Source organism: Babylonia areolata, chromosome 1 (assembly GCF_041734735.1).
Source record: "Babylonia areolata isolate BAREFJ2019XMU chromosome 1, ASM4173473v1, whole genome shotgun sequence".
Taxonomy (NCBI): domain Eukaryota; kingdom Metazoa; phylum Mollusca; class Gastropoda; order Neogastropoda; family Buccinidae; genus Babylonia; species Babylonia areolata.
The window spans coordinates 66,848,165-66,868,556 of record NC_134876.1 but is presented as its reverse complement, the minus strand read 5'-3'; the positions used below and the strand labels follow the sequence as shown (position 1 = coordinate 66,868,556).

At 40.2% G+C, this 20,392-nt stretch overlaps 1 protein-coding gene across 1 annotated transcript in view; it reads right to left on the bottom strand.

Annotated features, from left to right (window-relative positions):
- The window catches only part of LOC143286028 (chromosome transmission fidelity protein 18 homolog), a 39,765-nt gene that overhangs the window by 6,373 nt on the left and 13,000 nt on the right, over positions 1–20,392 (bottom strand). The window contains exons 11-21 of the mRNA XM_076593542.1: positions 19,199–19,326; positions 17,800–17,893; positions 16,457–16,555; positions 14,306–14,433; positions 12,618–12,698; positions 11,538–11,649; positions 8,200–8,370; positions 6,594–6,743; positions 4,878–5,008; positions 4,177–4,261; positions 2,926–2,975 (exon numbers count right to left, since the gene is read on the bottom strand). Coding sequence (XP_076449657.1) covers positions 2,926–2,975; positions 4,177–4,261; positions 4,878–5,008; positions 6,594–6,743; positions 8,200–8,370; positions 11,538–11,649; positions 12,618–12,698; positions 14,306–14,433; positions 16,457–16,555; positions 17,800–17,893; positions 19,199–19,326 — 1,229 coding nt within the window. The remainder of the gene's footprint in view (positions 1–2,925; positions 2,976–4,176; positions 4,262–4,877; positions 5,009–6,593; positions 6,744–8,199; positions 8,371–11,537; positions 11,650–12,617; positions 12,699–14,305; positions 14,434–16,456; positions 16,556–17,799; positions 17,894–19,198; positions 19,327–20,392) is intronic.

Sequence of the window (20,392 nt, the reverse complement as noted above, 5' to 3'; positions counted from 1 at the left end):
ACACACACAGGTATCAGTACATCATACTGACCACCAACTACACCTGCATTATGTTGTTATACACACACAGGTATCAGTACATCATACTGACCACCAACTACACCTGCATTATGTTGTTATACACACACAGGTATCAGTACATCATACTGACCACCAACTACACCTGCATTATGTTGTTATACACACACACAGAGGTATCAGTACATCATACTGACCACCAATTACACCTGCATTATGTTGTTATACACACACAGGTATCAGTACATCATACTGATCACCAACTACACCTGCATTATGTTGTTATACACACACAGGTATCAGTACATCATACTGACCACCAACTACACCTGCATTATGTTGTTATACACACATAGGTATCAGTACATCATACTGATCACCAACTACACCTGCATTATGTTGTTATACACACACAGGTATTAGTACATCATACTGATCACCAATTACACTTGCATTATGTTGTTATACACACACAGGTATCAGTACATCATACTGACCACCAACTACACCTATATCATGTTGTTATACACACACACAGAGGTATCAGTACATCATACTGACCACCAATTACACTTGCATTATGTTGTTATACACACACAGGTATCAGTACATCATACTGACCACCAACTACACCTGTATCATGTTGTTATACACACACAGGTATCAGTACATCATACTGACCACCAACTACACCTGCATTATGCTGTTATACACACACACAGAGGTATCAGTACATCATACTGACCACCAACTACACCTGCATTATGTTGTTATACACACATAGGAGGTATTAGTACATCATACTGACCACCAATTACACTTGCATTATGTTGTTATACACACACACAGAGGTATCAGTACATCATACTGACCACCAACTACACCTGCATTATGTTGTTATACACACAGGTATCAGTACATCATACTGACCACCAACTACACCTGCATTATGTTGTTATACACACACAGAGGTATCAGTACATCATACTGACCACCAACTACACCTGCATTATGTTGTTATACACACACAGGTATCAGTACATCATACTGACCACCAACTACACCTGCATTATGTTGTTATACACACACACAGAGGTATCAGTACATCATACTGACCACCAATTACACTTGCATTATGTTGTTATACACACACAGGTATCGGTACATCATACTGACCACCAACTACACCTGCATTATGTTGTTATACACACACACAGAGGTATCAGTACATCATACTGACCACCAATTACACCTGCATTATGTTGTTATACACACACAGGTATCAGTACATCATACTGACCACCAATTACACCTGCATTATGTTGTTATACACACACAGGTATCAGTACATCATACTGACCACCAACTACACCTGCATTATGTTGTTATACACACACAGGTATCAGTACATCATACTGATCACCAACTACACCTGCATTATGTTGTTATACACACACAGGTATCAGTACATCATACTGACCACCAACTACACCTGCATTATGTTGTTATACACACATAGGAGGTATCAGTACATCATACTGACCACCAATTACACTTGCATTATGTTGTTATACACACACACAGAGGTATCAGTACATCATACTGACCACCAACTACACCTGCATTATGTTGTTATACACACACAGGTATCAGTACATCATACTGACCACCAACTACACCTGCATTATGTTGTTATACACACACAGAGGTATCAGTACATCATACTGACCACCAACTACACCTGCATTATGTTGTTATACACACACAGGTATCAGTACATCATAATGACCACCAACTACACCTGCATTATGTTGTTATACACACACAGCTATCAGTACATCATACTGACCACCAACTACACCTGTATCATGTTGTTATACACACACAGGTATCAGTATATCATACTGACCACCAATCACACCTGCATTATGTTGTTATACACACACAGTATCAGTACATCATAATGACCACCAACTACACCTGCATCATGTTGTTATGCATACATACACAGGTATCAGTACATCATACTGACCACCAGTTACACTTGCATTATGTTGTTATACACACACAGGTATCAGTACATCATACTGACCACCAACTACGCCTGCATTATGTTGTTATACACACACACACAGGTATCAGTACATCATACTGACCACCAACTACACCTGTATCATGTTGTTATACACACACAGGTATCAGTACATCATACTGACCACCAACTACACCTGCATTATGTTGTTATACACACACAGGTATCAGTACATCATACTGACCACCAACTACACCTGCATTATGTTGTTATACACACACAGGTATCAGTACATCATACTGACCACCAACTACACCTTTATCATGTTGTTATACACACACAGTATCAGTATATCATACTTGTACATCGTATTGACCACCAACTACACCTGCATTATGTTGCTATACATACATTCACTGGTATCAGTACATTATACTGACCACCACCTTTGCATACATTACATGCATCAAAGTGCACAGCAGGATTGTACGTTATTTCTGCTAATTCTTATTTCTTTTTTTCTTCTTTATTAAATCATATGTTAATCCTATGGTGACATCCAACAATAAATCTATAAAGTATGATGACTGGTATAAATCACAAATCCGTCTTTTAATCTACTAACTGAAATTATTCTAATCAATGTAATTATCACTATTACAGGTATCATCATCTTAATCTTAGTTCATTTTACACAACTCAGGCAAAAAACTGATCTCCATGCTTTGTGCGTCTCTGAGGCAGCTATTTAAAGGAATGATCAGTCTCCCTGAAATGCTGACGCAACCATCTCCAAAACAAGAGAATTAAGCGTGTCATTACTGTATAATTATGGAGCATGAAGAGAAAGGCAGGGGGGATAATCCAATACTCACGACACTGGAAAATGTGACGCTTCGTTCCTCCTCATCTTCTCCACTTCAATCTATGTGACAAACGAGAGAGAGAAACAACAACATCAAATGTACGAAACAATACTACAAAGTGTAATAAATAAAATAAAATAAAAATACACACATACAAAATGTATCCCGATCTGATGTTTTACCCAATACATGCAAACATATGTTATGATGACAATAATGTAATTAATAGAGATGCCATCATCTTTAAAACAATAGTAAACAATATAATGCAGCAGTTTGGGTGTCTTTAAACCAGACTATTAGCTGACGCATGTCTAAAATCCGACCACTCAATACCTATTGAATCTTATCAATCAATACCTAACACTACAAACAATAGTTTAAAGAGAATTGTTAAAAGGATGAGACAATACATAAAATGTAAATCAAGAATGGATGTTCCCTTTCTCTAACCAGTGATGGATCATCTGGGAATATTCACCCATCAAAAATGACACAAAGCACACTCTTTCTTCAGACCTCTATTCTGATTCTTGGTAAAAAAATAAAAAAATAAAAATCCAAAACAACAGGTGCTATGTAATGCGTCTTTACAGAACTAACAGCTTTCAACCACCATTCTGATTCTTGAAAACAGGCAACACACCATGCATCCATATAGAGCTAACAGCTTTCAGACCACCATTCAGATTCCTGGTAGATGGGTGCAACAGCCGAGCAGTTAAAGCATTCAACTTTCAATCTGAGGGTCCCAGGTTCGAATCTCTGTAACATCGCCTGGTGGGTAAAGGGTGGAGAATTTTCCGATCTCCCAGGTCAACATGCATGAAGACCTGCTTGTGCATGAACCCCCTTCATATGTATACGCAAGCAGAAGATCAAATACGCACGTTAAAGATCCTGTAATCTATGTCAGCGTTCAGTGGGTTATTGGAACAAGAACATACCCAGCACGCACACCCCTGAAAACGGAGTATGGCTGCCTACATGGCGGGGTAAAAACGGTCATACACGTAAAAGCCCACTTGTGTACATATGAGTGAACGTGGGATTTGCAGCCCACGAACGAAGAAGAAGATTCCTGGCAAAAAGAGGCGACACACCATACACAACATAGAACCAACAGTTTTCAGAGCACCATTCTGATTCTTGACAAAAACAGGCAATACGCCATGTATTCATGTATAACTAAAAGCTTCAGTTTCAGACCACACATCACAGTGAAGAGGGATGAGCAGGAGGCATGACTCCAGTACTGACCTCTCTGGCAATCAGTTGTTTGGCGCCGTACGTCAACTGTTTGTGCTGCTTTAGGCCAGAGAACCGAACCACCTCTTCCACATTCCTGGACACAGAGTCAACAATGAGCACGGGAACTGGACTCTACTAGACCCACTCATTAACACACACACACACACACACACACATGTAAATGCATATACAAGCACACACTTCACTATTGTTATTGCAGGAAACTTTTCAAAAATTTGTCAAAACTATGTTGCATTTCACACACTAAAACCTAGTCAAATATTTATTATCCCTCATTTTTGAATTTCTAAAATTGTGATCAGTACCATACATAAATAAAGACATCAAAAAACTCTATCACATTTTGTTTCAAATACCAGGTTTCCTCACATCAAAACGCAGATGTAAGTATGTAAGAGAGGCATGCAGAGACAGATATAAGACAGTTTATGATAATTCTGACCTCAAGTAAATAAATGAATAAATTTCATTTAAAAGCAAAAGTGTCTGTTTTCAACTTCACAAACATCATGTTTCCCAAGAAATGTCCATTTGCTTACAAATTCTTCCTTCCTATTATGTTGAATATATCTCTCATTAGACGTCTCACAAATCTGCACCCAGCACACACACACACACAAACACACACACACACACAACATACTGTTACAAGAGCAAATCAGCGTAGTTTTAACAGGGTAGAAACTCACGGGTCCAGGACGTAGACATACTGTCCTTCAGGTGAGCGTTCCTGTCGGTAGGTCATGTTGTAGTTAATCATGACCCTCACCAGGTGATTCAACTCTTCCTTCTCTCGGCTGCTGTACAGCTGGGTGTTCACCTGTCATCACACATCAACATCTCAATGCCCAGCTTGACATAAGCTTGCAGTTCAGCCAACAGCAAAGTGAAAGCTGTATGATCAATGGTTCAGTGCAATGACATTTCATCTACAGCTTCATCTTTTGTAAAGGACTATAACTCTTGAACCAGGAGGCAAGATTGCACTCACTCTTAGTGCTGAAGCCTTGGGGGCTGATTAGCCTCTAAGGGCCATGTCCTGACAGAGAGAGCAGGAATGTAACTTGGACAAGATACTCTCCACTGTAATCAAAATCTGTCCCAGAAAGTCAGGACAGTAGTTGCCTCCTCTGCTGTCCAGTGATTTTAGTTGGACACAACTATCGTCGTACACCACCATCTACTGCTACATCTTTATGACACACACTGTTAAATGAAATATCATTTCAAAATAATTGTTACAAAAATTAATAATAGTAATGCCATCGGATTCCATGTGGCTGTGTTGTGTTTCATAAAGTCTTATGAAAAATATCATTTTAAAAAATTGATGGTTAAAAAAAAAAATTGCCATCAGATTCTATGTGGCAGTGTTTCATGTCTTATATATGAATCATCATTTTAAAAAACTGAAGGTTGCAAAAATTAATGACACCACCATCAGATTCCATGCAGTAATGTTGCACAAGGTTTGGATGCTCAGACTCACATGCACTGTAGGTAATCTTGAGTGTCTAAAATCACATAGTGTGAATAGATGTTAAACTGAATAACACTCGTGTGTGTTGGGGGGGAATCACTTGCGCGCCTGTGAGCATGCGTGTGTGTGCATGTGTGTGTGTGCATGCATGCGCGTGTATGTGTGTGTGTGTGTGTGTGTGTGCCTGCGTGTGCATGTGTTTGTGTGTGTACATGTGTGTGTGTACAAAACAAGCCAACAACCAACACTCACAGACATATTCATACACTGAACACAAACCATAGGACCTAGAGAACAATAACACTGTTCCATGCCTGCAAACTGGTACTACCCTGGACACATGACAGCCAAAAACAGTCACATAACAGCCACAAACACAGTCACATGACAGCCACAAACACAGTCACATGACAGCCACAAACACAGTCACATGACAGCTACAAACACAATCACATGACAGCCACAAACACAATCACATGACAGCCACAAACACAGTCACATGACAGCCACAAACACAGTCACATGACAGCCACAAACACAATCACATGACAGCCACAAACACAATCACATGACAGCATATGACAGCCACAAACACAGTCACATGACAGCCACAAACACAATCACATGACAGCATATGACAGCCACAAACACAGTCACATGACAGCCACAAACACAATCACATGACAGCCACAAACACAATCACATGACAGCATATGACAGCCACAAACACAATTACATGACAGCCACAAACACAATCACATGACAGCATATGACAGCCACAAACACAATTACATGACAGCCACAAACACAATCACATGACAGCATATGACAGCCGTAAAACACAATCACATGACAGCCACAAACACAATCACATGACAGCCACAAACACAATCACATGACAGCCACAAACACAATCATCACTGACCGGTCGCAATGTAGGCTGCAGAATGTCCAGCAGTGGGGGCAAGAGGTCAAGGGTCAGGGTTCGCATGTTGACAAATTTGCGTACAGCAGGGGTCATGTCAGTCAGGAGAGAGGTCACCAGGTTACTGACCTTGGTCAACGTTTGCTGCACCTGAAGCAATATTGACCAGTCTTATTATTGGAGAGTTCATGTGGTTACATTTGTCTTCTTAGGAGTGAATACCAAGAGCAAGAGACTGTGGAGACATGTGACCAATGACAGTAAGTGATGACAGAAGCAACACTTTCACAATACAAGTTTTGGTTGTCACTATCCCAGGATGTTTTACTGAGATAATTAATGATAGAAAGGAAGGGGGAGGGGAAGGGGGGGGGGGGGCAGAAAACAAAAACAATCAGTGAACCACATGTCATTTATGACTACTAGTAAAGACTAGTCATTTAATACTACTGTCAATAAACACAAATCATTTAAAATTTGATGAGTCATTCTTCTTCCGCGTTCGTGGCCTGCAACTCCCATGTTCACTTGTATTGTACACGAGTGGGCTTTTACATGTATGACCATTTTTACCCCGCCATGTTTGCAGCCATACTCCGCTTTCAGGGGTGATGAGTCATTCAACAGTGCAAGTAAACACAAGTCATATGAGACAACTAATAAATACAAGTCTCATTCAAGACTACTAATAGAGACAAGTCATTTCAGACTACTTTAAATGACACAGAGTTTTTTCAGACTACTAACAAGTCATTTAAGACTACTACTAATAAACACAAGTTATCACATTAAGACTACTAACAAATGCAAGTCATTTATGACTACTATCGATAAAACCGAGTCATTTTAAGATTACTGACCTGAAGAAAAAAAATTAAAAACAAAAAAACTAATAATCACAAGTCATTTAAGATTTTGAATAAAAACAAGCCATTTGAAACAATCAATAAATACACGTCATTTCAGACAACCAATAAACAAAAGTTGTTTAAGACTGCTTTCAATAAACACAAGTCATTTAACACTACTTATCTCAAGAAAAAAATATAATAAACACAAGTCATTAAAGACAACAAATAATCATAACTGTGTGACAAGTCATATAACTATGAGACAACTAATAAACACAAGTCATACTGAACAACAATTAAACAAAAGTCATTTAACACGACTGATAAACACAACAAACTAAGACGACTAATCTGAAGAAGAAAAAAAAAGAAAGAAAGAAAGAAAGAACCCTGAATTTTTTTATGACAAGGCCAATCTGCCGATATCAGGTGGGGATGCTGTGGAGGGGGGTATAAAAACATATAGCAATGATTAGCAAAACATGAAAGAAAGAAAGAAAGCGAAAAGAAAGGAAAGAAATAAATAATAATAATAATAATAATGGATACTTGTTGAGTGCTTTCCTCCCTGAAAAGGAGTTCAAATCACTTTACAATAAACATAAAACACGCGCGCACGCGCACATACACACACACACACAAAATAACTTACAAAAAAAAAAAAAAAAAACAGAGAAAGAAAGAAAGAAAAGTAAGAATAAGAAAGAAACAAAAGAAAGAAAGGAAAACTGAAACTAGCAGCAGTCCCAGCCCACCTCAAACTGGATGTGAGGGAAGGTGATGCGGGGGGGCACGAAGGCGGCGTAGACCAGGTGGAAGACGACGGGCAGGAAGGGCACGTACTTCATCAGGCTGTAGTCCTGCCTGTGCAGCGTGTGCTGTGAGATCCCGTCCACAAAGCACAGCCACTCCGTAGACAGGTTCAGCTGTCACAACATGAAGAAACACCAGCCATTAACTCAGGACTGCTAGTTAGCTCCCCTAACTTTCACCCACAGATGACCCATTCGTATGGGTAAGAAATAAAAAAAAAAATAATAATAATAATAATAAAATAAAATCTTAGAATTTATGAAGTGAAAAGTTCCAAACTGATCAGTAATGTAATATTTAGCCAGGGACAAAATATAAAACTTCCTCCCTTCCTATGCTATCACCCAGTGAGATGATGAAAGTATCCATATTTTTTGTTCGAAATTTGCACACATAGATGACTTATAAACGAATACAGGAAAGCACACATGGCTTGGAACAGATTGAATTCAAAATGTTATACAGCCCTGACAGGGCCTCTTCGTCTAATTCAGTTGTCTGCCTTGTGACTGAGAAGAAACTGGGTCAGACACTATTGTTGACACGCACTGTTCATGTGAACCAGTCACCTAAAAAATAAAACTCTCCTGCTTGCAAGATCAGGAACACACTCTACATTTATTGGTCACAGTGGAGAGTGGAAAGGTCAGTTAAGATATTCTTAGCTTATAACATCATTATGGAAATTAGGTGCCACTCTAATTTTCTAAAGCCCTGATCGAGCTCCTCTGAAACAGTTGAAAACTGCCCATCGTCCGGAGTGAGTTAAGAGGATTGAACCACCACAGCCTGAAACAGTCATGATCAACTGAGCTGTCAACAATATGAAAGACAGCCACTCCACCGATTAGTTCATCTGTCATAACATAAAAACAGCTAATAATGATCTGAACTACTACAGCCTGAAACAGCTAAGTTAACTCTTTCCGGACGAAGGAATGCTCACGCATTCCTTCACAAAACGTATTCGGTTTCGGACGAAGGAATGGAATAGCATTCTCCGAAAGTAAAATTCCATCATGCGCTGTACACGTGATTTTGTGATTAGCCAAGCAGAGTGCGCTATTCTGGGTCACTCCACAATCGAACAGTACGATTGGTTAGTCTATGATGTGTGGCCTGTCTCGCACACACGCTGACAAAGTCACTGACCAGTCGTCTGCTCGCGTGCCAGCCTGTCAGCAAAGCGGGCTCTTCTCAAAATGTTGTGATGCGAACAAGGCAGTGATGGAAATGTTTTTGGGTTGCCGAAGTACTTGAAATGCTACAAACTGAAGGGTCGGAGATTGCAGAGGTGGATGATGACGAAGAAGAAAGCGAATTTAATGCAGAAAGCGAGCATGGGTATGGTGATTCAGGGTGAAAAATTGGCAGTATTTTCTACATATGGCAAAACTGTAAAAATAAGATGAGAAATTTGATTTTTTTTATATGTAATAGCTCAACACGTAATAAACCAGTTCTGAAAGTTTCATTTTCTTACACAGTATTTTGTATTTTTTGTAATTTTTTTCCAAACCCTTACAAATGGGCCGTCTGTGGGGAAAAGCAAGGGAGAAAACTTGTCGTCCCGAGTGAGTTTAACTGAGCTGTCAACAATATGAAACACAGTTACACAAAGCCAATAAATTCAGCTGTCACAACATAAAACAAAGAGTGAAGGTCCAGTGGTAATGTGTCAACCTCAGGAGCCAGAGAATCTGAGCAAGCAGGATTAAACCCCAGTCAGCAGAATCTGGACACGAGTCAATCCGATGAGATGATAAACCAAGGTACCGTGTGTAGCATGCACTTAGCGCACTTAAAAGAACTCTCAGTAGCAAGAGAGGTGTCCCTGCCACTATTCTGTGGAAAACTCTATTTTGATAGTAAAACAAATGCAAAAAGACAGAGAAACGTGTTGTGACCAAAAACAATAATAATAATACAGTAAAAACCAGCCATGATCAATATGGACTGCCACAGCATGAAACAGTCATGACAAGCCAAGCTGTCAGATTTACTGCACTTGCATTGTGACTTTTGTTTTTTCTTTCCAATAAAATGCTGTTGTAATGTTTAAACCAACTGAGCTGTCAACAAACTGAAACAACAACAAACTTTGCTGATTAAGTCAGTTATCTTAACAGAAGACAAATCATATGCAGCATCAACAGTGATAATGAACAGGTTGTAAACAAACAACAACAAGAACAACAACAAAAAAAGAATGAAAGAAAACCCAAATCAAGAAGCAAGAAAACCTGCTGAACGTCTCAAGAGACTTACATAACTGTGCATGACAGTAAAATATAACATCATATTTCGAGACTTCGACAAGTATACATGTACAGGTAGAAGGATTCTTCACCACCACAGTCTGTTAGAAATCACAATAAACCAAGTTCCAGTGCAAAATTCTGCGGGATAAAGTTCACTGACAAAAAAACAAACACAAAACAAACAAAAAAAACAAGCAAACAACAACAATAAAAATACACACACACACACACACACACACACACCAGCAGGCAGAAAACAAAAATGGTGGACAATCATGATGTACTATTCCTATGAACAGACCCATATATTTTCCACACAGAAATGTGATCTCATCAGACACATTCAGTACACAAAACCTTCACTGAAAGTGGCAGACTTGTTCTGAGTTATCTCCCTCGCATTACCCAAGTACTGATTCAGTGACAAAGCTAGATACTGTGAGAAAGTTGTTACCCAAATCTAGAACCAAACTAGTTGTTCTTTTCCTCAATATTTAAGAACAGGACCTTGTGGCCCTTTTTTAAGCTCTGTTTCTATGGGTGTACACAACCTACAGGAATGCCCCATTGCTCTCTTTTCCAGTTGTTCTTTTTTTGTTCGTTTGTTTTGTTTTGTTTTTTGCAGGCAACCCTCGAAATACTCATCCTTAAAAAAAAAAAAAAAGACATCACAGTAATCACCAAAACATAATAATCAATAATCACCATTACATATCAGTTACACTATTACAGGCAGCAATTTGGAATGAAAATAAATCAAAATAATCAATAAATAACATTTTAAAAATTAGATAAATGAAAAAATAAATGGACAATAAATAAACAGATTTTAAAAAAATAATAATAAATAAGTGAATAGACAAATAAATCAATAGACAACAAATAAATAAATGAAATGAATAAATACATGAAGTAAAATTATCAAAATGATAACATTAAAAAAAAAAGAATGACATTAAAAAAAAAAAAAGGAAGACCTTTCACTGAACTCCCTTTCCTCTTTAGCTATCATGTCTCACCCCTTTCAGATGGGGGTCCTTGGCCTTGGCCTGCAGGTAGTTTTCATACAGCCCCTGTATCACACGCTCGTACTCCCCAGTGGCCTGGGCCAGGCTCAGGATGTGCTGGAACCTGCACACCCCCATACACAGGGAAACACATGGCGCCATACTTCCAAAGGTGTCTCTTTTTTTTTTTTTACCTCAATTTCTAGATACATACACTGGCCTGCATCACTCTTACTAATCTTACTGACATGAATTAAGTGTGTGTGTGTGTGTGTGTAGTGGATGCATGGAGTGTGTGAGAGCGTGTGTGTGTGTTGTTTGTGGTGTGTGTCATGTGGTGTGGTGTGTACGATGTGGTGCGGTGTGTGTGTGCATATGTGTATCTGTGCATTTGTATGTGCGTTTATTATGGGTTAATCTAAATCATCTTCAATTTTCTCTTTGCCAGTTCACTTTTCTTCCAAAAAAGGGAAAAAAAAGAATAAACAGAACAACAATGAACAAATTTCCAGACAGCCCACTGGTGCCATAGCCCAGCCACTCTTTGTCCACACCTGGCTGTAGGGGATGAAGCATTCACCCGGAGACTGTCCGCTTCTGGGTAAGTGTGTGACAGGTGCAACAGCTGAGTGGTTAAACTGGACTTTCAATCTAAGGGTCCCAGGTTTGAATCCCGGTCACAGCACCTGGTAGTTAAAGGGTGGAGATTTTTCCGATCTCCCAGGTCAGTGTGCATACCTGCCAGTGCCTGAACTCCCTTCATGTGTATACCCATGCAGAAGATCAAATATGCACACAAAAGATCCCCTAATCTATGTCAGCGTTTGAGAAGTTATGGAAACAAGAACATAGCTGGCATGCACCCCCAAAAAAACAGAGTATGGCTGCCTACATGGCAGGGTAAAAACAGTCATAAACGCAAAAGCCCACTCGTGTATTTGAGTGAATGTGGGAGTCATAGCCCACGAATGAAGAAGAAGAAAGGATATGTGTACATGTGTTTGCAGGGGGGTGAGTATGTGTGTGTGTGTGTGTGTGTGTGTGTGTGTTGTAGTGTAGTATGGTGGCTGTCATGTACCTGTCTGTACACACCTGGCTGTTGGGGACGAAGCATTCAGCTGCAGACTGTCAGCTTTCCCCTCAGTCAGGTCGTAGATGCTGATAAAGCGATTCCTGAAATCAGTCCCACATTTCATTACTTTATTCCCTAAACACTTGCACAAACACTTTCACACAGAGAAGGAGCATTGTACACTGACACAAACCAAAACCCCAGTCCATATAACGGAACTCAAGACCCTTAATAAGATCAAAGCAAACATATACATTATAGATCCACATGCCATTCACAATCCAACATTTTCTTCTCTGTCTCTGAAAAGAACCAGAAGGATGCCACCTTAGTCTAAAAAATAAATTAAATTATTTTTCAAAAGTATAAAAAATATATATATAAACCAGTAGAAAGTGGTGTTTCAAGACACAAATCAATGTCCAGAACAATCAGCTGAAAACTGAGAACATGGACAGGAGACATACCACTCTGGATCAAATGTGTCAATTTTCAGCCTTCAAAAATTATTTCACTTCTTAAGATACAATCAGTGACATCACTGGGGATGTAAGCACTACATCCTATGGCAGTCAAGGAGTAAATCTAAAGACAGCAGACCACTAAGATGGCTGTTCCACACTACTTACTAATCATCTTACCCAAAACTGTGGTGATGAAAGAGTCTAGTTGACCCAAGTTCAAAGCTGTTTTTATTATCTCTGCCTAGTAGTATGGAACAAACTGCCCTTCTCAATCTGTTACATGGACTTTACAGGTCTTTCAAAACACACCTCTTCCATTCTGACAACCATCTTATTGACAATATGCTTCCTGAACTTCTGCCGTCTATGCAGGTACAAGTGTGTGTGTATTTGTTTGCGAGTGCACATGATTGTTTGTGTATGGTATTCATACTAGAGTAATTATTTATGTATGAATAAGTTATATTGTAAATGCCATGAGCTCCCTCTCTGGGAAGTTGAGTGTGTCAATCTGCATTTTCATTTTCTTTATTTGCCAGCAGAAGTAGTATAGTGCATATGGATCTCTCCACTCACTCTGAAGCCTCCTAGAAACTGAACAGACTCCAGTGATGAGAAACAAGACAAGACAAGACAAGACAAGACAAGACAAGACAATGGTTTATTAGTTAGGCCTCCAGCCCATAACAAAGGAGTGGGCCACGAACAAAAATATTAGATAATAAATCAAATAGTGTGAACAACATAACAATGCACACATGACTTACAAGCTCTCTCTCTCTCTCTCTCTCACACACACACACACACACACAAACAAAAAACCCACATTCTCTCTCTCTCCCTCCTCTCCCCTCCCTCACACACATGTACTTGCGCAGACCCACACCCACATCCACATACACACTCATGTGCTTAACACACAGGCCATGCGACACACATATGCGTCTGGATTAAATGAAATGCAAAAATTGACGCTGACAAGCTGTAAAAACTTCCAAATTCACAAACCGCGCGAATTCACCAAACCTGTTGACTGACACACCATAGTGAAACAAAAGTGCAAACCTAAACTCATCCATTCATGTCTGATTTCAGAAGCTCTGCTCTCATGCTAAAAACTTTGCATACAAAAACTGACAACTTCATTATTACACATTCTGATACACAGGACAGTGAGCAGACACAGACCAGCAGAGAACAAGAGGCAGAGGACAAACTCAACATTCAACAGACAGTGCTCCAACCTCTTTGGCCTGGGCATGGTGAAGATCTCTCTCCACACGGAGAAGAGACTTTTGTGGCTGTCTTTCTGTCCAATGCTCATGGTCTGTACCATGCGAAGCGACAGCTCCTTCTGCCGCTGACGGATGAACTGCAACACAACACACAGCACACCGTGGGTCAGGGGTTCGACACCGCTGCTGCCAGCCAGCGACAGGAAGCTAAGAACACAGGGAGTGTCAGGAGGCCAGGGCTGGGCTGCTTTTGTCATCTTCGTAGTGCTAAGTTTCCTCAATATTGCAAATTTTCGTCAGTCTATGGAATTTGTGTAGATTTAGGAAAATTCTAAAAAAAAAAACAACAAAGTACTGTTTAGATCAACTATGCAGTCCAGCCCTGGACACAACATTAGGCCCAGATTTCTTCATGTCAGCCAGTTTGCATTAGTCTGTGTCTTCAATGAAGATAAGAACTGAATTTCAAACAGACTCAGTTTACATTGTACAAGGGTGCATACAATTTTCCACACAACAGTTTTTGTGCTCACACCACCACCAGCATATAAACATAGTTAAAAAAATAAAAAATAAATAAAAAAACAACAACGGAAACCATCAAACTCCTGAACAAGGGCAAAACTAACACACACAAACTCACATGCACACATACACTTAAATGTATTACTCTGCCTAACTTTGAAAGCAGTATGTCTTTTTACAAGATGTAGGGAAAGATATTTTTTCCTAAATTACAAGCATCATATCAGTAGTATCTGAAAACCAGGGTAGAAACATCTTGAAGCAGAAATCAGCAGTCAAGGGTTGGGATCAAAACAAGAAGCTTGGAGATATATTGAGGGATATTTTCTGTCACAGATTTGAATGTAATGGAGAGCAGCTTGTGACAGATGTTTTCCTGGACTGGAAGCCAGTGAAGTTCCCAAGATGTGTTTTGTCTGTCTTGGCCCTTATGATCAGCAGCTCTTGTTGTTTCTTGCATGTGTACTCATGTAAGTCAAATGTTGATTGCTTTTTTTAGGGGGTGAAGGGAGGTAAGATGAAAACACATTACATTTAAAGACACACTCACACACTTACAAGCCAACAATTACTTCTCTGCAGGCGATCAGGTGGTAAACCACACCATACTATCATTGTAACAAACTATCACTGTAACAAAACACACAATTTCCATCTGTTGGAACAATACATTTTCATGTTGTTTTTCTCATGCAGACACACTGACAACATGCTGTTCATCATACAAAATCACACAAACTACTTGCAGTGTATTCAAACAGGAAAGGATGTCATTGTACAGGTAACATGTTGTCCAAAATACATACACCCTACCTGCAGTGTGTTCAGACAGGAACAGATGTTGTCTGTGCAGGTAACATGTTGTCCACAATACATACACCCTACCTGCAGTGTGTTCAGACAGGAACAGATGTTGTCTGTGCAGGTAACATGTTGTCTACAATACATACACCCTACCTGCAGTGTGTTCAAACAGGAACAGATGTTGTCTGTGCAGGTAACATGTTGTCCACAATACATACACCCTACCTGCAGTGTGTTCAAACAGGAACATATGTCGTTGTCTGTACAGGTAACATGTCCACAATACATACACCCTACCTGCAGTGTGTTCAGACAGGAATGGATGTCATTGTCTGTACAGGTAACATGTTGTCCACAATACATACACCCTACCTTCAGTGTGTTCAAACAGGAACAGATGTTGTCTGTGCAGGTAACATGTTGTCCACAATACACACACCCTACCTGCAGTATGTTCAAACAGGAATGGATGTCGTTGTCTGTTCAGGTAACAACATGTTGTCCACAATACACACAACCTACCTGCAGTGTGTTCAAACAGGAACGGATGTTGTTGTCTGTACAGGTAACATGTTGTCCACAATACACACAACCCACCTGCAGTGTGTTCAGACAGGAACATATGTCATTTTCTGTACAGGTGACAACATTTTGTCCACAATACATATACCCTACCTTCAATGTGTTCAAACAGGAACGGATGTCGTTGTCTGTACAGGTAACAACATTTTGTCCACAATACATATACCCTACCTGCAGTGTGTTCAGACAGGAACGGTTGTCATTGTTTGTACAGGTAACAACATGTTGTCCACAATACACACACCCTACCTGCAGTGTGTTCAAACAGGAACGGATGTCATTGTCTGTACGTTCACACAGTGCCAGCAGTGTGTTCAGGTCTGCCTTCAGCTGTTCCTGTCTCACCACCTGCACAACAAAAACATCATCGTCTGCTGTCATCATCACCATCATCATCATCATCATCAATCAACACTGTCAACTAGCTTCATTGTCATCTTCATTGTCTACTGACATCATCATCATCACCACCATCAATCAACATTGTCAACTATCTTCATTGTCATCTTCATTGTCTACTGTCATCATCATCATCATCATCATCACCATCACTCAACACTGTCACCTGTCTTCATTGTCTGCTGTCATCATCATCATCATCATCATCATCATCAATCAACACAGTCACCTGTCTTCATTGTCTGTTGTCATCATCATCATCATCATCATCATCATCACTCAACACTGTCACCTGTCTTCATTGTCTACTGTCATCATCATCATCATCACTCAACACTGTCACCTGTCTTCATTATCTGCTGTCATCATCATCATCATCACCATCACTCAACACTGTCACCTGTCTTCATTATCTGATGTCATCATCATCATCAACATCACTCAACACTGTCACCTGTCTTCATTGTCTACTGTCATCATCATCATCACTAAACACTGTCACCTGTCTTCATTGTCTACTGTCATCATCATCATCATCACTCAACACTGTCACCTGTCTTCATTGTCTACTGTCATCATCATCATCATCACTCAACACTGTCACCTGTCTTCATTATCTGCTGCTATCATCATCATCATCATCATCATCACTCAACACTGTCACCTGTCTTCATTGTCTACTGTCATCATCATCATCATCATCATCACTCAACACTGTCACCTGTCTTCATTATCTGCTGCTATCATCATCTTCATCATCATCACTCAACACTGTCACCTGTCTTCATTGTCTACTGTCATCATCATCATCATCACTCAACACTGTCACCTGTCTTCATTATCTGCTGCTATCATCATCATCATCATCATCATCATCATCACTCAACACTGTCACCTGTCTTCATTATCTGCTGCTATCATCATCATCATCATCATCATCACTCAACACTGTCACCTGTCTTCATTGTCTGCTGTCATCATCAACATCATTATCATCATCATCACTCAACACTGTCATCTATCTTCATTGTCTGCGTCATCATCATCATCATCATCAATCAGTACTGTCACCTACTATCACTTCATGACTGATAAGCTGACAAAGCTTAAATCCAAAAGAGATGCACAGAGAGGGGGGGTGGAGGAACTGTGTATGCTTCCAAACAGTGAAGACGGATGTCCTTGAACCTGACCTCTGACAGTCGAGAAGCCAGGCGGCTGGGTTCAGTGGGTGGGAAGGTCATGACCAGGGCTTGCTGTCGTAGCTGTCGTAAAGCCGGGGCATATCTGTAGCAGGCATCATCACCAACATCAACAACCTTGTTATCAACATTTTTATTGTTACAATGACAACGAATCACCTTTATATTGTTATCAATGATGTGTCAGAATGTACATACACCAAAGTCATAAATCTCTGGCCAATGAATAAGAGATGCCTTAAGTTCAAGCATAATTGTTGAGGTATTGCTATTTATATATCTAGCAACATCTGCTGAATTTCCTGAATGCTGACATGTTTCCCCTCAACCCATAAAGGGGTAAGAGGGAGAAAGTGCAGAAAGATATGCACATACAAATTTATATAAAATCGCATTGAAACATATAAATATAAATATAACACAAAAAAAACACACACACAGTGTTATAAACTGATTTCCACCTTGAAATGAAGGTATTCTTAAAATATTTAAAACACACACACACACACACACACACACACACACTAGTCTAATATCACTTACAGTGAAAAGACATTAAACTAAAGAACGAACACACATACACACACACCCACAATGGTGCACGCATACATGTGCACACACACACACACACACACAAGCGCACGCACACACACACACACACACACTCACATACACACCCACAAACACCACACATACACTCACACTCACACATCTCTCACATACACATGCACACACACACACTCTTTCTCTTTACAAAACACACACACACACTCACTGTACACAAACACTGACAGTTATGATATGGCATACAGGCACTAACATCACAAACTTTTTTAAAAATGATATCACATAATGATAATAATATAATAATGACATTAACAAAAGTATCGATATAGTGCTGAATCTTGCGAAGAAACAAATCAAAGCGCTTTCACACCAGTCACTCACACACAGGCAGAACACAACTGATTCAAAAAGATCAATTAACCCTTTCAGTGTCAAGCCTATTTTACGCTGTGTGACAACTATTTGCCATGGAATGCTTTGCTTACGGAGGGTAATAGTTGTTTTCTTTTTTCTACCTTGCTTGCAAACTACTACAAGAAAGTACGCATTACCTGTATTTTTTTCTGAAGAAAAATGAATACACTATCCAGTTATGACAATTTCACATGAATGTACCGATTTTTTTTATAGGAAAATTCTTACAATGACAGAGATGGAAATTTCCTTCCTTAGGCACTTTTCTGCATACTGGAAGCGGACAGAAATTTCCGCCCTGTGGCACTTTTTTTTGCACACCAAAAGTGGACAGAAATTTCCCTCCTGGGGCACTCAAGGGGTTAAAAAGCATAACTGATGCCCATGGAAGACAGCAGTGTGTACTGACAGGTCGTTGCAGATACAGATGACAGGTCTGAGCAGCATGTCCCCCTCTTTCTTCTTCTTTCTGCCGCCACCACCCCCACCCCCACCCTCCGGTCTCTTCAGGATGTTCAGCAACACGTTGACTGCCGCCTGCAACAGCACATCCCATCATCACACACTGCAGTGTACTGCTTGTGACACGGTGTGATAGTGGTGGTTTGGTTTTGGGTTGTGTGGTTGTGGTGTGATGTGGTTTGGTGAGGTGTGCTAGTGGTGGTGTGGTTTTGTGTGGGGTGTAATAAGGTGTGGTGTGGTAGTGTGGTTTTGTGTGGTGTGTGTTTTACATTTGGGCCAAAAGCATGGTGAGAGCTGTATTATCAATGGTTTCTCCAGTCAATAATGGTTTCTCCAGTCAATGTCTTTCCAGCTTAGTCTTTTGTGAAGGACTATGACTCTCAAACTAGGAGGCAAAACTGCACTGGCTCTTAGTGCTGCAGCCTTGTGGGCTAGTTGGCCTTTGGGAACCATCCAAACGCCAACTGTCCTAAAACCCTCTTGGCCGAGAGAGTGGGGGTGTAACTTGGGCAAGACACTCTCCACTATAATCAAATTCTAACCCAAAAAGTTGCCTTCTCTGCTGTTCTGATGGCCACAGTCGGACATGACTGACTATCATATGGAAGTGGTGTGGTGTGGTAGTGGTATGGTTTGGTGTGGTACAGTAGGTGTGGTATGGTGTGATGTGGTAGTGGTGGTGTGGTTTTGTGTGGGGTGTGATAAGGTGTGGTGTGGTGTGGTATGATGTAGTAGTGGTGGTGCAGTTTTGAGTGGTGTGGTGTGGTAGTGGTATGGTTTGGTGTGGTACAGTAGGTGTGGTATGGTGTGATGTGGTAGCGGTGGTGTGGTTTTGTGTGGGGTGTGATAAGGTGTGGTGTGGTGTGGTAGTGGTGGTGTGTTTTGTGTGGTGTGATGTGGTATGATGTAGTAGTGGTGGTGCAGTTTTGAGTGGTATGTTGTGATGTAGTGGTAGTGGTGTGGTGGTTGAATGGTTTTGTGTGGTAGGTGTGGTGTGGTGTAGTGGTGTGATCTGTAAAATTCAATCGTTATGACTTTGAAGTTGCAAGAAACACACAAACGGTACAACAACAACAAAAGTTGTGGTGAGGTGTGGTGGTGTGGTCACAGTGTCATAGCAGTGTCGTGTGGCATGGTGTGG